The sequence below is a fragment of the Sorex araneus genome, chromosome 2 (assembly GCF_027595985.1).
Source record: "Sorex araneus isolate mSorAra2 chromosome 2, mSorAra2.pri, whole genome shotgun sequence".
Lineage (NCBI taxonomy): Eukaryota > Metazoa > Chordata > Mammalia > Eulipotyphla > Soricidae > Sorex > Sorex araneus.
In genome coordinates, this window is record NC_073303.1 from 64,029,275 (window position 1) to 64,046,158 (window position 16,884).

Below are 16,884 nucleotides of genomic sequence, written 5' to 3' on the forward strand. Positions count from 1 at the left end.
GGTGTTAGTCTCCCACTCTGTTATTCTATATACCATAGATGAGTGCAATCTTTCTATGTCTGTCTCTCTCTTTCTGACTCATTTCACTCAGCATGAAACTTTTCATGCCCATCCACTTAACTACAAAATTCTTGACCTCCTTTTTTCTAACAGCTGCATAGTATTCCATTGTATAGATGTACCAAAGTTTCCTCAACCAGTCATCCGTTCTGGGGCATTCGGGTTTTTTCCAGATTCTGGCTATTGTAAACAGTGCTGCGATGAACATACATGTGCAGATGTTGTTTCGATTGTACTTTTTTGCCTCTCTGGGATATATTCCCAGCAGTGGTATTGCTGGGTCAAATGGGAATTCAATATCTAATTTTTTGAGAGTCGTCCAAATTGTTTTCCAGAAGGGCTGAACCAGTCGGCATTCCCACCAGCAGTGAAGAAGGGTCCCTTTCTCCCCACATCCTCTCCAACAGCGGTTGCTTTTGTTCTTTTGGATGTGTGCTAGTCTCTGTGGTGTGAGGTGGTATCTCATGGTTGTTTTGATCTGCATCTCTCTGATGATTAGTGATGTAGAGCACTTTTTCATGTGCCTTTTGGCCATTCGTATTTCTTCCTTGGTAAAGTTTCTGTTCATTTCTTTGCCCCATTTTTTGATGGGGTTGGATGTTTTCTTCTTGTAGAGCTCAACCAGTGCTTTATATACCATTGATATCAACCCCTTATCTGATGGGTATTGTGTAAATATCCTTTCCCATTCTGTGGATAGTCTTTGTATTCTGGTCACTGTATCTCTTGCGGTGCAGAAGCTTTTTAGTTTAATGTAGTCCCATTTGTTGATCTCTGTTTTTACTAGATTGCTTAGTGCCGTGTCACCTTTGAAGATACCTTTATCTTCAATATCGTGGAGGGTTTCGCCGACCTTGTCTTCAATGTACCTTATGGTTTGTGGTCTAATGTTGAGGTCTTTAATCCATTTTGATCTGACTTTTGTGCATGGTGTCAGGTCAAGGTCTAAACCCATTTTTTTGCATGTGGTTGTCCAGTTGTGCAGCACCATTTGTTAAAGAGGCTTTTCTTGCTCCACTTCACATCTCTTGCTCCCTTATCAAAGATTAGATGGTCATACATTTGGGGTTGTGTGTAGGGATATTCCACCCTGTTCCATTGGTCTACAGCTCTGCCTTTGTTCCAGTACCATGCTGTTTTAATTGTTACTGCTTTGTAGTAAAGTTTGAGGTTGGGGATGGTGATGCCTCCCATCATCTTTTTCCCAAGAGTTGTTTTAGCTATCCTTGGACGTTTGTTATTCCATATGAATTTTAGGATTGCTTGATCCATTTCTTTGAAGAATGTCATGGGTATATTTATAGGGATCGCATTGAATCTGTATAATGCTTTAGGGAGTATTGCCATTTTGACAACATTGATTCTCCCTATCCACGAGCAGGGTATATGTTTCCATTTCCTCATGTCCTCTTTGATTTCATGGAGTAGCGTTATGTAGTTTTCTTTGTAAAGGTCTTTTACTTCCTTGGTTAAGCTGATTCCGAGAACCTCTTTGTTTTTTTATGCAACAAAATTTTATTTTATTTATTTATTTGTTTTAAATTTTATTGAATCACCGTGAGATAGTTACAAGCTTTCATGTTTGGGTTACAATCTCACAATGATCAAACACCCATCCCTCCACCAGTGCACATTCCCCACCACCAATATTCCCAGTATACCCCCACCTTTCCCACCCTCCCCCTGCCTCCATGGCAGACACTATTCCCCATACTCTCTACTTTTGGGCACTATGGCTTGCAACACAGACACTGAGAGGTCATCATGTTTGGTCCATTATCAACGTTCGGCACACATCTCCCATCCCGACTGATTCCTCCAGCCATCATTTTCTTAATGATCCCTTCTCTATTCCATCTGCCTGCAGCAGAACCTCTTAAGCCCAGGAAAACCCTTGGTGGAAGCCCTAACCTTCCACATCAATGTAGTTTCTTGCACCCAGAATCACCTTTCCAACACTCACCAACTTGGTGCGATTCTTTCATTGCATGCAACAGAAAGTTAAATAGGATGTAAGAAACTTAGAAGATCTGAGCTAAAATGATTAATAATGCTTTACTTTTAAAATTTGTAAGCAGATGACACTCGCCATAACCATGCCACTGGACCCGCACTGGGCTATTGCAGTCAGGGTGCCATGGGGGTGGGTGGGTGAGAAGCCTCCCTGCCCCAAGGGACCCAGCCCTGGCAGCCGAAAACCTCCAGAACTCAACTGCCACCAGGCTCATGGCAGCTCTCCACATGCTGAGCCTCACCCATGAGTGAATCAATTCCTGGACACTTCATACCACACCCCACACACACTCCAAGAGCACCGCACCACATCTGATGGGGTCCAAAGTAGGAGGCAACCCATCTTAGAGAGAAATGTTTTTTTACACATATATATATATGTCTATATATAGACATATATAGACATATATATATATATAAACGCACACAAGGCTCAACCTTTAACAACACGTTAGTGATCTCTTATAGAAAGGCTTAATGGCCCCTGGGTGAAATACAACAATCTTCACACTCTTTCCTCTACGGATACTTTTTTGTAGCATTTTCAGTGGTTTTTCTTTCTTTTTTTTTTTCTTTATGGGTCACACCCGGCAATGCACAGGGGTTACTTCTGGCTCTGCACTCAGTAATCACCCCTGGCAGTGCTCAGAGGACCATATGGGATACTGGGAATCGAACCCGGGTCGGCTGTGTGCAAGGCAAACACCCTACGCGCTGTGTTATTGCTCTAGCCCCTTCAGCGGTTTTTCATAACAAACAATACAAAATATATTATTTTGGTTCTGCTTTGGGGCAAGGATTTGGGCTCGGGATGGAAACATCCGAATAGGGTGGTGGGAAGGTGTAATGGTGGTGGGACTGCTGTTTGGATATTAAATGTAATCAAATCTTGTGAACTACCTTATAAAATAAAAGAAAAATTTTAAATTAAAAAAAAAGAATTTGTAAGTATATATTTTTTTAACTTACCATTACAGAAAGGATTGGTTGGATTAAAGTTCATTGGAAATTCGTGTGAAACCTGTCATAAATGAAAAAAAGACTGATGGTGCTTATTTTGCTTTTTTAGAAGGCAAACCTTTAAAACAGGATTTTTCTCTTACCTGCCACTGTGGAGGTATCTGCGCTCCAAAACCAAAAGCTGGAAACATCTTATCACTGAAAAGAAAATTTTTTTTTAAAGTGGAAGTTTTTAATATCTAAACATTTATCTTGATTATCTTTATTTTGGATCACATCACAGTGTTCTATAATGTCATTTGTTTTTGTCTTTTTTTTTTTTTTGCTTTTTGGGCCACACCCAGAGATTCTCAGGGGTTACTCCTGGCTTTGCACTCAGGAATTACTCCTGGCAGTGCTTGGGGGACCATATGGGATGCCGGGGATCAAACCCGGGTCGGCCACGTGCAAGGCAAACGCCCTACCCGCTGTGCTATCGCTCCAGCCCTAAAATGTCATTTGTATTAGTATTTAGTGACTCGCCTTAAATTCTATGAGGTAGATAACGGAATTTCCATCTTTAAGTTTGCATTTACCTGAAAATTATGCCTCATTAAATGTTGTGACAGTTTAAAGGGAAACTTCAATATTGTGTAACAACTTTTTATTATAAAATCATAGATAAAAGGAAGTTAAAATATATACTAGTTTCCCAATCAGATTCCAGAATCAAACACTTCTTGCGTGGATTTTATCCCTAATGTTTGATGAACATTTTCTTTTGTTTTGAGGGCCGGGGGTGCCCATGTGGCAGGGACCTGGGTTATCTCAGCAGTCCTCATGCTCTCGGTGCTCCGGCGTCACTCCTGCTGGTGCTTGAGGGAACCGTGTGATGCTGAAGACTGAACCAGGGCTCCCTCTTGCAAAGCACGTACTAGAGTCCTTCAGACTCTCTCCCACCCCTTTTGCGAACCTTTTTAAGTTTTCGTAGAGGAGAGAGCTCAAAGAGCAGGAATTCACATTTTAACGCGGGAATGACGGGTTCAATTCCCAGAGGAAGTCCTCACAGTCCCCAGACTAGCCCGAGCAGAGCCCCCCAAACAAGAAAAACTACTTGAATCAACTCAAAAATCCATCCACGGAAAACCCACTTTCAATATCTGACAGCAATTAAGGTTCGTTACCTTTAGACGATGGCTGACAATCACCTGGCAATGACTGCCTTAGGAAGGTAATATGAAGACATACTATCTACTGTAGTTGACAGGATAGGAAGTTTGGACTTTAATCATACAGATAGCGTTTCATTCACGAGTATACTCCAAAAGGGCCAGATCGGAGGAGCAAGAGCCTTGCTGACTCCATGCGGTCATTTACCAAACAAGCTCTCTAGAGCGGATAACGGCCAGAAATGAGAGGTCAGAGGTAACCACTGCCATACTCAGAGGCCCAGAGAGATGATCAAGGTAAGGAAGTTTGGGGACGCGTCTTCCCTCCTGTACTGACTTCGCCCAGCGAGCTCGTCAGAGTGCCAGCAGATGAAGCAGAAGCTGTGCTGCCTGGGGAGTGATGGGGAGCAGAGATTTCTGCCATACTCACGTGTCATAATCCTGAACAACGAGGCCCACGGACCAGATAGCCGTCAGGTACTCATTAACCCCGTTGGGACTGATGTAATGCAGGGAGTCGGGAGAGCGCGGGTCCCCGTTGGAGCCAGTGAAGTCCACTCCCACCTGCCAGAGAACCAGCCGGCCAGAATTAGGATGATGCCTGTGCAGACAGCCACCCTTGATGCCCAATAAAACATGAGGAGGCGAGACCCAGACGACGCATCTCCTAACAACACCTGTGACCAGCACAGGTGAACGGCTGAACTCGGCATGAAACAGCCTGTTGTTCCTGCTTCTCTGCACACCTGAAATCCTGAGTCATTAGAGCCAGGGCTTGAGACATAGATCTTTGTGTTTGGTTTGGTTTGGTTACACTGAATTTCACCGTTGGCTCAGATGTTATCCGCTTTTCCTCCCTCTGCTCCAGGCTCCATTCCCGGACACCACGTTGCCCTCGGAACTTGGCTCTGGCCAACGTTTTCCGTACAAATGCACTAATCTAAACCAGCCGGCCGAGCCTTGGACCCTTCTGCTCCAAGCGACCCGCACAAGCTTGTCCAGCATTTTCCAGCAGGACCTAGAAAGTTCAAACCGCCTGGCCCAGAGGTGGCTCCGAGGTGGAAGGCCAGCCTGTACGCGCGGGCCCAGTAGGGTCACGAGTTCGATCCCAAGTGATGGCAGTGGAGCCAGGCGGGAGGGAAGAATGTCCAGGACACCGCCACAAGGGCGAGGGCAGTTGGAGCACTGTGTGGTCAGTGCAGGAGCACCACGGCCAATGTGCACCACCCCCTGGCCACTGCGGGAGGCAAAACCCAGACGGAGAAAGGGAAGGAGGGAAGGGAGGAGAGAGGGAGCAGAGGGGAAGAACAACCACCTGGAGGAGCCACCAGGGGGGTGCGCCTGGGCCAGCGTCTCCTTGAGCAGACTATGGAGCATGCGCGAACTGCACGCGCCAGTTGCCCTGGGCCGGGTGGGTGTCAAAGGCGCCCACCCCGCCTGCCACGCGGTGATCCTGCGAATGGTCCAGTTCGCCTGGCGGGCACAGGGGGATGCGCTGTGGGCAGCGCGAGTGGCGGCCCTGCCCGCACGGCGGGAGGGCTCTGCTCTGTGCCAGGGCACTTGGCTCTCAGGAGGATGAAGCAGGGCTGCTCTCGGCTCCTTTTCCCAGCAAGTCTTTGTTTTGTTTTTGTCTTACAAATATGCTTTTTTCTCAATGTATCCTGTTTTCATTAGCAGCAGAAAATACAGTGTTTACTAAACTTGTTTAAGATATTAATATTTTTTATATTTTCAGTAAAAAAGAAAGATGGAACGACAGAAAGAAAGAAAGAAAGAAAGAAAGAAAGAAAGAAAGAAAGAAAGAAAGAAAGAAAGAAAGAAAGAAAGAAAGAAAGAAAGAGAGAGGACCCTCTGCACTTAAAGACTTTGATTCCAGAGACCTAACACTTTCGGGATCCAGCGCAGCTTCCAATAACAATGCACTGGGACTGCAAACTAGGCTTCAGCCCTGTGCTGCCCGGGGGTGGAGTTTTTTTCCTCCCCATCCTGTCTTCCTGCATGGAAAATGGCGGCGGCAAAACAGAAGAGGCAGCAACCGCATGGCAGGCGCCATCTTTGAGAATCCTAACCCAGAGGTATTCTATTTCTACACTTGGGGCTCCCAGGGACTCATGGGAAGGGGGTGTAACCGGCACGCCCTCGGCCCAGATAAATTTGGAGCTGCTGAGAGGGAAACGGACCCTCTGCGCCTAAAGACTTTGATTCCAGAGACCTAACACTTTCGGGCATCCAGCGCAGCTTCTAATAACAATGCACTGGGACTGCAAACTGGGATATGCAATTTCTGGTAGAATTTTCCCTGGACTTTATACAGAAATCCAAAACCGCGCGGACGCGGGTTATAGACTTAACATCTATAATTGTTAGCTATGTGAAAGGGTTCCTTTTGAACAGGTCTGGCTTGAGGGGGGAAACTCCAAATAATAACAGTGAGTTTTTGTTGAAATATTGAAGGTTATTAATGTAGCAGCCACCTCTCTGGACTGTGAACCAAGCAAAAGCCCCACGCCGGCCGTTGCGGCGTGGAGTACACCATACTATGAGGCGCAGGATGGGGGATGAGTGTGAAAAAAAAAAAAGGGAAAAGGAAAAAGGAAAAAAAAAAAAAAAGAAGAAGAATAGTTATGTACTTGTAGCAGTGGGGCTCCATATCTCTTCATTCCCAGCAATGGAAAACTAATTATCAAATGCTTCCTTGGTAGTAGTAGATCTATCTCTCTTGGGTGGAAACTCCAACAACTATAGTGAGTTTTGTGTTGAAATATGGAATGTAATCAAGGTAAAGAGTAAATGAAGTGAAATTCATTAGTTATACAGTAGGGGGTAGGGGGTGGGGGCGGGGGGTATACTGGGGTTTTTGGTGGTGGACTATGGGCACTGGTGAAGGGATGGGTGTTTGAATATTGTATAACTGAGACATAAACCTGAGAACTTTGTAACTTTCCACATGGTGATTTAATAAAAAGTTAAAAAATAAATAAATAAAACAGCCCATTTGAAAAGAAAGAAAGAAAGAAAGAAAGAAAGAAAAGAAGGAGGAAAGGGAGAAGGAAAGGAAGAAGAAAAGGAAGGAAAGAAAGAAAGAAAGAAAGAAAGAAAGAAAGAAAGAAAGAAAGAAAGAAAGAAAGAAAGAAAGAAAGAAAGAAAAGAAGGAGGAAAGGGAGAAGGAAAGGAAGAAGAAAAGGAAGAAGGAAAGAAAGAGAAAGAAAGAAAGAAAGAAAGAAAGAAAGAAAGAAAGAAAGAAAGAAAGAAAGAAAGAAAGAAAGTGAGCGAGAAAAAAGAGAGAAAGAAAGAAAATAACCTCAAACCATTACAAATAAACTTCATTGAAATGACTGATATTGTTTTGAAGAAAACCACTCGTGGGCACAAGAACTTAGTTTTCCTGTCTTACTAATACCCCCCCCCCCCACACACACACACACCTGTCCTTTAAAATTGTACAAAATCGCCTTTCGCCACTGCTGCCGCTCCAGCATGGCCGAGGAACCCAAAAGAGCTACTTTGGACACTAGCAGCCCACTGAAATACTTCCAGAATGTGAACTGAGCATTTCCGCCAGGCTGCCCCTGCGGGGGGGGGGGGGGGGGGCGGTATTTCTCTAGGTTTTTCCATCTTATGAGCACCATAAAAGGGTAAAAGTTTGTAGTGATAGAATTTCTGGCAGAATTTTCCCTGGACTTTATACAGAAACCCAAAACCGCGCAGCCACTCCTGCGGCTTCTCGACCTAATGTCATCTAATCATCAGCAATGTGAAATGGTTCCTTTGTAATGGGTTGGACTTTGGGGGGATAATCCTAACAAGAATAGTAAGTCTTTTGTTGAAATATTGAAGGCAATCATAGTGGTAGCCATCACTCTAGACTGAACTAAGCTATAACCCCACGCCGGCTGAGGGGAAGAAATATTTCTTTCTCGGGAAGAAATGTAGCATGGCATTAGCCATAACATGATGTCCATTAAGCAGACACGAACCTGGTGGCGTGGGAACGGGATATAAGGATAAAAAAAATTATGTACATGGAACAGCGGGAGTGTTCTACTCCAACGCTGGTGGAGTCTCGAGCCGGAGCTGATACCAGCACACTACTATTGGTTCCAGAAACTGCTTGCAGACGTGCTGCTAGACTATCAACTAAGCTATAGCCCCACGCCGGCTGATGATGGAAAATAACCATCGTTCTAGGTTTTTTTCTCCCTTTGTCGGGCAGCGTGCCGTCAATCATACTACGAAGATTACTAAGCAGGCATGAACTCGGTGGCGTGGGAAGGAGGGGGGTGAAAATGAAGAAAAGTTATGTAACAAACAGCGGGACTTAATATCTCTACATTCTCAGCAATAGAAAACTATCAAGTGCTTCCTTGGCAGTGGGACTGCCTTTTTTTTTGGGGGGGGAACTTTAGCAACAATAGTGAGTTATGAATTGAAACATGGAATGTAATCAAGATAAAGAGTAAACAAAATGAAACTTATCACTTACAAGGGGGGGACTGGGGGGATGGGAGGGGGCGGGAGGTGGGAGGTATACTGGGGTGGTTGGTGATGAATATGGGCACTGGTGAAGGGAAGGGTGTTTGAGTATTGTATAACTGACATAACCCTGAGAACTATGTAACTTTCCACATGGTGATTCAATAAAAAAATAAAGAAATAAAATAAAATAAAATAAAATTGTACAAAATCACCCATGCTTGTACATATCAGCTTTCTTCTGTCAGGAGAAACAGATCTTTTCAACAAAGCTAAAAGCTTCATGATGACTCCAGACAGCCTGCCGGGTGAAACAATCCTAGCGAGATTGTGAAAGTATAACCAGGAGGCCAGTTTGCAGCCAATGAAGAGCACTGCAAATTACAGGGAAAGCGGAACTGCAGCTGACTCTGGAAACTTCTCTGTGTGAGACAGACCCTTGCACACATCTCAAACTATTCACAACAAGCAATACAAAATAAACTATCTAGCATCTGCCCGTGCGGCAGGCTTGAGTGGTTTGGGGAAACTTTGAAATAATGGTAGTGGGAAGGTGTAAGGGTGGTGGGATTGGTGTTGAAATATTGAATGCAATCAGTTACTGTGAACAACTTTATGAAAATAAAATTCAAAAATTTTTAAACATTTATTTTAAAGAGAAAACTTCTGTGTGTTACTTACGGTAAAATTCAACTGGCATCCCCCCATGACATAATCGAGGAACGTGCACTCCACAGTAATCTAGAACGCAAACGCAAAACCGTTACAGATGAAAACTCTGCGGCTATTCCACAGAAATAAAGAACTCTGGCATGTTTGCTTGTTCGTTTTTTTTTTCAACAAGCTGGTAAACTGAACAGATCATGAGCGAAACATGTGGAAACCACATCCTTGCCCCTGTGAGTTATAAACCCCTAAGATTTTACTTCAGTGACATTTTCAAAAATAAGTCGCTCACTTTGTTTTAAGACGCTAGTCATGCGTCTAACACACTGAAAGTTTTCATAAGCATAATTTGAAGAATTTGTTTGTTTTCGCTTGGGGGCCAACCCAGTGGCACTCAAGACTTCCTCTGCACTCGGGGAATCACTGCGTGGGCTCAGTGGACTACATGCAGTGCCAGGCGCTGAACCCAGGAAAGGTCACGTGCGAGGCTAGAGCCTTACCCACTCTCCCTCACTCTGGACCTGAACATGCAGACTTTGTCAAAGGCAAAACTAAGAAGTTCCCTTGTCTGGCATGAAAGATCTTTTGGACTTTCCCTTTCACAGATAACCTCTGAAACGGAGATAATGACCAGAAGTCAGACCATCTGCACCATGTGCTGGGAAAACACCATCGTGATTCACTTGTTCTGAGATAAGGAAAAACCTTAACACTCTTGCACTTTGTTCAAACGCTATCAGATCTTGGAGGCAAAGTTACTGGAAAGACTTTTTACTGTTGCCTACGCTCTTCTTTCACCTAAGGGCTACAGGTGACCAGATGATTTAACTGCTCCAAATTCAAGCACTGCGTGTTTCAGGCTGGATGTTACAGAATAACTCAAAGTGTGATCTCTTCTCATTTCATTATAAATGCTCATATCAACTGACCTCGCACTGTTTCACACTGACAACCCCTGAATTCTTATAGCTTTTCTTCTTTTGCCTCTTCTTTTCATTAATGCACTCAAATTCAAGCTGTAGAATGAGAAAAGAAAATGTTATTTCTTTCAGTTTGTTTGTTTTTGTTTCAGCACCACATCCAGTGCTGCTAAGAGCTTATCCCTGGCTCTGTGCTCTGGGGGAATAAATGGGGTTCTGGGGGTCAAACCAGGCTCCATGAAACGTAAGGCAAGCACTGTCACCCCTATACGATCTCTCTGCACCCAAAATGTTAATTTTTACTAACACTATCTAAAATGCCAATGTGAATTTAAATGGAAGACTTCCCACCTTGGAATTAAATCATTTATTGATGCAGGTGAGTTGCAAAATACAACTCCACAGGCTATTTCTCCTATACAGGCTTGGTGACAGGAGTTTAGAGGAGGAATGGAGATATCCCAACGACCTATTTTCACTGTATTTGTTTCAAACCCATTTCTGAGGCTGGGATGTTGCTCATTAGAAAGCATTTGCCATGCATATGTGAGACCCCAGGTTCAGTACCCAGCACCCTGAAAACAAAATAAAACAAGAAAACCCACCCTATTTCTCCCAATTACTTAAGCCAAGTAAACTGTAATTTTATTTATTTAGTTTGTAAATATTATTTCAATCTTTGTATTTCACCTTTGTATTTTGAAAAGCAAATACTATATGCATGAGTCTGCTGGGACCTCTAAGCAGCTGATAAATAATTCATATCATTCTAAGTAACTTATAGCAGTCTAGCACTGTCGTCCCATTGCTCATCGATTTGCTCAAGTGGGCGCCAGTAATGTCTCCATTGTGAGACTTGTTACTGTTTTTGGCATATCGAATACACCATGGGTAGCTTGCCAGGCTCTGCTGTGTGGGCAGGATACTCTCGGTAGCTTGCTGGGCTCTCTGAGAGGGACAGAGGAATCAAACCTGGGTCAGTCGCATGTAAGGCAAATGCCCTACCCGCTGTGCTATCACTCCAGTAAAGTAAACTATAGAGAATTAATAATCTGGCTCATTCTATATGACAGTAAGGAAGATGGAAGCAATGTATGTTTTACTTACAAAATGTTCTACAACAGTTTTTAGCCAAATTGGCTAAAAAACAGGAACTTGAGAAGCATTCTTAGAAGCATATGGGGATGGTAAATAACGCATTGAATGTAGCTAAAGCAGACATGTGATCATAACAAAATTTGTGCCACTAAAGGATAGTTTCTTATTACAGAATTTGATAGACTATAAGTATGCTTTTATTCTTCCTTGAATAAAGGCACAAGTCAAAGAGAAGAACTAGTGAGATTCCAATAAGACCAGGCATTTGTCCAGTGTCGCATATATTTATTGTGAACAATTAAACACCAAACATTTTATTTGTTTGTTTTGCTTTGGGGCCATACCCAACCATGCACAGGGCAGACTCCTGACTGAGAGGTCAGAGACTCCTGACTGTGCTCTGGATAATATGTGGTACAAGGGATAGAACCTAGGTTGGTCATGTGCAAGACAAGTACCTTGCACTCATCCTAAATACCCCAAACTTTAAAATTAAGGATTTTCAATCAAATCATCTATGTTATTTGAAGTCAAAGGAAAGTAAACTTCTAAGTACAAAAATAATTTCAGTGGAGTTCATGCCCAGTTCAATCAGCTTAATCAATGGCTGAATCAATAGCAGTACTCCTACATTAAAAAATTTTGTTTAATTAAAAAAAATAATAATTTCAAACTCCAAGTATGAATTTGGTTAACTAATTACTAAACAAGTACAGATTTTAAAGTAAAAGTAAAAACATGGTAAATGATTTGCTATACCAAGGGATAACATAAAATAATAAATTCACGGTCAAATTACGGGTATGTCCTCTCTATATAGAGAGGATTATAATGCAACTTACAGGTGAGTTTCTGGAAGCTTCTTTCAGTTTTGTCATGGTGGTTTGAAATGTTCCAATGAGATCATGTGACCCATCATTATCATAATCATAGCACTCAACCTAAAATTAGCATAACAGAAATATATAAAAATCAACATAATTTTGTTTGGCAGGGTTGGCTATAAAAAATGGGGTTTATGAGAAGAGTTTTTCTATTAAGATTAGTTAGAATAAGATGCTGTCCTGTTTTAAAGCAGAAGGAACTAATTGCTTGAAAAGGCAATACTTAAACACTTTCAAATTCTAGCCACCCTTGAAATGGGATTCCCAGATAGAATAAACACAAATTCTGCTCAAACCCCACATTCAGCAGGGTCCCACTCCTTTGCCATCCCCCTTTTTTTTTTTAAACATTTTTTTTATTTTGCTTTTTGGGTCACACCTGGCTCTGCACAGGGGTTACTCCTGGCTGTGCACTCAGGAATTATCCCTGGCGGTGCTCAGAGGACCATATGGGATGCTGGGAATTGAACCCGGGTCGGCCGCGTGCTAGGCAAGCACCCTACCCGCTGTGCTATCACTCCAGCCTGCCATCCCCTTTTTATGTACTTGTAAAATCAAAATGGAATTATATCTTCTTTCTCAACCGCTTAACTTTCTCAACCGCTTAACCACTATACAATGTCTAAAGTCATTATCTAGGACAGCAAGTCAGTATTTCTCCAAACTGAAAATTGTATAATTAAATTCCAGATGATTTATAGAAAGGTTCCCAAATTTATTTGGCCTACTTTCCCCCTTTACCGAAAAGAAAAAAAAAAAAATCACTCAGCAATCCCCCCACCCCACGCCCCCAGGGACATTTGCCGCCTTGTAGCAGAGAGCGCCCCTCTATGGCGCACGCAGCAAATGCAGCTGTCCTGGGTGGTTCCAGCGCCCCCTGGAGGGCAGTATCACTCACTTTCGAAAACCGAATTGGACCTCTGCAAAATTACTTCATTACGAACAATCTGAGGAGGTTAGAATTCTATTCGAGAGGCTGGAGTGATAGCACAGCGGGTAGGGCGTTTTCCTTGCACGCGGCCGATCCGGGTTCGAATCCCAGCATCCCATATGGTCCCCTGAGCACCGCCAGGGGTAATTCCTGAGTGCATGAGCCAGGAATGACCCCTGTGCATTGCCAGGTGTAACCCAAAAAGAAAAAAAAAAAATAGAATTCTATTCGCTATATGATGCAGTCAAATTTGCAGCATTCTGAGGACAATAACTCTTACAATGAAAAAGAAAGTTCCAGAAAAAGAGCTCTTAATTCAGTGCGGTTATTTATCCCAGGTCATATTTATTCTATTTCCACACAGGACTGGGTGAATTCCAGTCTTAGCTAAGGCTCTCATCACATGGTTGCTTAAAGCAACTTTTTTTTTTCTTAAAGCAGACAATAAAGAGAAGCTACTAACTGAAATGTCTATTGTTTTGTGACAGATCGACAGCTCTAGTCACAGCCTAAATATTCACAAGGATATCTGAATATTCGTTGAAATTAAAAAAAAATAATAAGGTTGGTGTAAATTTTCAGCACCTAGAGATTTCTTTGTCCTCGATAAATAATGTCTTTACACAGCTTTCTAATTTCAAAACAGATTATTTCCACTCTGCAAACATTCACAATGTTCATTGTCCACAAAATCTACTTAGGTTCTCTCCTCAGATAGAGGAATTAAACTGCCTCGGAAGATGATAAATCTCCTATGGCAACTAACCAAATGGTAAAGCTCAACCAAATACAACTTTGAATCTTTCTATTATTTAAAGGTGGGTAACTAAGACACAATTTGTATTTAGCCTATGTGAATCCTCTACATTGCTATATTGTTATGAAAATTTACAAATCACCAAGCTAAAGTGCTAAGAATTTATATATTTATCTGGTTCTATGAAGAATGAAGTGAATACCATAGTAAAATATTAATTTCTTAATTTTATTTCCATGACTATTCAGGAAGTAACTATCAACTAATCAATTTTTTAAAAGCCAAACACGATTAAAAATTGCAATTCTGAGTATCTGTAAGGATTTTATTTGTTCGGTTAAGTGACAGAATTTTTTTTTTTTCTTTTTGGGTCACACCTGATGATGCACAGAGGTTACTTCTGGCTTTGCACTCAGGAATTACTTCTGGCAGTGCTCAGGGGACCATATGGGATGCTGGGAATCGAACCCGGGTTGGCCACATGCAAGGCAAACGCCCTATGTGCTGTGCTATTGCTCCAGCCCCAAGTGACAAATTCTTAATTTGACTATTCCTTACATCTATGATACATTCAACTTTTAAGTCTCAAATAAGAATGTTAGAAAAAAATAAGTCATATGAAAAAAGAAAATCAATGACCTCAATAATTTTTTTTCTAGAGAAACTAGAACACAAAGTTTCAAACAACCTTAGTATAGTAACAACTTTATTTTTTAGGTTTCTTTTAACTTATGGAAAATAAAGCTTTAGATTAGTACAAGAAACTCTATTTTACAAGTAAGACAAGGTCAAAGTCTGATAAGGTCAAATTTTTTATTTAAATAAGGATTATAAAGACCTAAAACTCTTCAGATGTCTAGATTGTCTCAAAATGCAGAGAACACAAAACTATCTTTAAATTATAAATTCTGATAATGCATTATAATAAATTCCATAAAGATATGTATGTATCTACATATAAATGTATAGATCGATGTATATATGAAAAGCTCACTCTTACCCTGCTAAAGACAAATAGTGCTAAGAAAGATATATAATGTTGGCATAAGTTCAGATACAGTTTGAGAAAAATAATGTAATAATATTTATCAATTAGTCACCTTCTCAAAAAAATAAAAACCGGCATCACTGCTTGTTTCAGATGGCATTTACCAGCAGGGTTTGTGAAGATGAGATATATTCATATATATATGGAGAGAGAGAGAGAGAGAGAGAGGGAGAGAGAGAGAGAGAGAGAGAGAGAATAATACGCACACCACACAATACTCCATACCCAAAGGCATTCCCATTTTGGGCAAGATGGAAGCATGCATGATTATTTTTCTGATTCACTTGATCTTACAAAAATAATAATACATGCTAGAGTAATGACAGTGACACATGACAGCAATTCAGCTCTATTTGATATTCTGTAACTCTTTACTACACTTATAAGACATTTCCAAACACCAAGAGAGTCACAGATGTATGATTTTCTGTTATTACAAAGAAACACAGAATTAAAACTACAAGTGATGATGTGGCGAATCAATAGCTAAAACAAACTGAGAAAAATTTTAAGAATGAAAAACATCAAAGAAAGCTCAGAAAATCCACTTACTTACCAATGAATTACAGGGCTTAAGAATGCCACTGAGAGCAAAAAAAGTTTTAAAAACATTGTTTCATTTTTAACAAATTATTGAAATCAATCAGGTGACCAGATTTAGGCAATCCCCCCCAACCTTCCTGGTTTCTCCAATCGAATAAATCTTGAACTCACTGTTTTTAATATGAAAAGACGCCATTTTAGATTTAGCATGACAATATAATTATTTTTACAGCGACTTTTTTTACTATTTATTTTACAACTAGATTTTTATTGATTTTTAAAGTCCTCTGCAAACTAAGGACACATTTTTATGGGTCAAGTGACGAATCTCAGGGGCTAGAGAGATAGTACAGTGGGTAGGGGGTCCGCCTGGCAGATGGCTGACATTTGATCCCCAACATCCCCTATGGTACCCCGAATACCGCCAGGAATGACTCCTGCATACAGAGACAGGAGTAAATTTGTGGCCCAAAAAGACAAAATAAAAATTGATGAATCACAAATAATCAGTTTTTCTTGCTTTTTGGGTCACACCCGGCAATGCACAGGGGTTACTCCTGGCTCTGCACTCAGGAATTACTCCTGGCGGTGCTCAGGGGACCATATGGGACACTGGGAATCAAACCTGGGTTGGCCTCGTGCAAGGCAAATGCCCTACCCGCTGTGCTATTGCTCCAGCCCCCTCCCTCCCTCCCTCCTTCCCTTTCTCCCTCCCTCCCTCCCTCCCTCCCTCCCTCCCTCCCTCCCTCCCTCCCTCCCTTTCTTTCCTCCTTCCTTCCTTCCTTCCTTCCTTCCTTCCTTCCTTCCTTCCTTCCTTCCTTCCTTCCTTCCTTCCTTCTTTCCTTCCTTCCTTCCCTTCTTTCTTTCTCTTTCCTTCCTTTCTTTCTCTTCTTCCTTCCTTCCTTCCTTCCTTCCTTCCTTCCTTCCTTCCTTCCTTCCTTCCTTCCTTCCTTCCTTCCTCTTCCTTCCTTTCTCTCTTTCTCTCTTTCTCTCTTTCTTCCTTTCTTTCTCTTTCTTTCTTTCTTCCTTCCTTTCTTTCTTTCTTTCTTTCTTTCTTTCTTTCTTTCTTTCTTTCTTTCTTTCTTTCTTTCTTTCTTTCTTTCTTTCTTTCTTTCTTTCTTTCTTTCTTTCTCTTCCTTCCTTCCTTCCTTCCTTCCTTCCTTCCTTCCTTCCTTCCTTCCTTCCTTCCTTCCTTCCTTCCTTTCATTTTCTTTCTTTCCTTTTCTTCTTTTCTTGTTTTGTTGTGGGGCCACACCTGACTACTCAGGAACGTAGTGAACTCCTGGCTCTGCTCAGGCATCGCCCCTCACAGGGATTAGGAGCTGGGGTGGTGCCTGTGTCGAAACCAGTTGGGCTGCAGGTAAAGCAAGTGTCCTACCCACG

At 41.9% G+C, this 16,884-nt stretch overlaps 1 protein-coding gene across 2 annotated transcripts in view; it reads right to left on the minus strand.

Annotated features, from left to right (window-relative positions):
• CPNE3 (copine 3) overlaps positions 1–16,884 on the minus strand; it is a 64,767-nt gene that overhangs the window by 13,278 nt on the left and 34,605 nt on the right. For both annotated transcript variants that reach the window (XM_055127670.1, XM_055127669.1), the window contains exons 8-13: positions 12,181–12,279; positions 10,250–10,336; positions 9,336–9,395; positions 4,612–4,745; positions 3,177–3,231; positions 3,043–3,094 (exon numbers count right to left, since the gene is read on the minus strand). In XM_055127670.1, the coding sequence (XP_054983645.1) occupies positions 3,043–3,094; positions 3,177–3,231; positions 4,612–4,745; positions 9,336–9,395; positions 10,250–10,336; positions 12,181–12,279 (487 nt within the window). The remainder of the gene's footprint in view (positions 1–3,042; positions 3,095–3,176; positions 3,232–4,611; positions 4,746–9,335; positions 9,396–10,249; positions 10,337–12,180; positions 12,280–16,884) is intronic.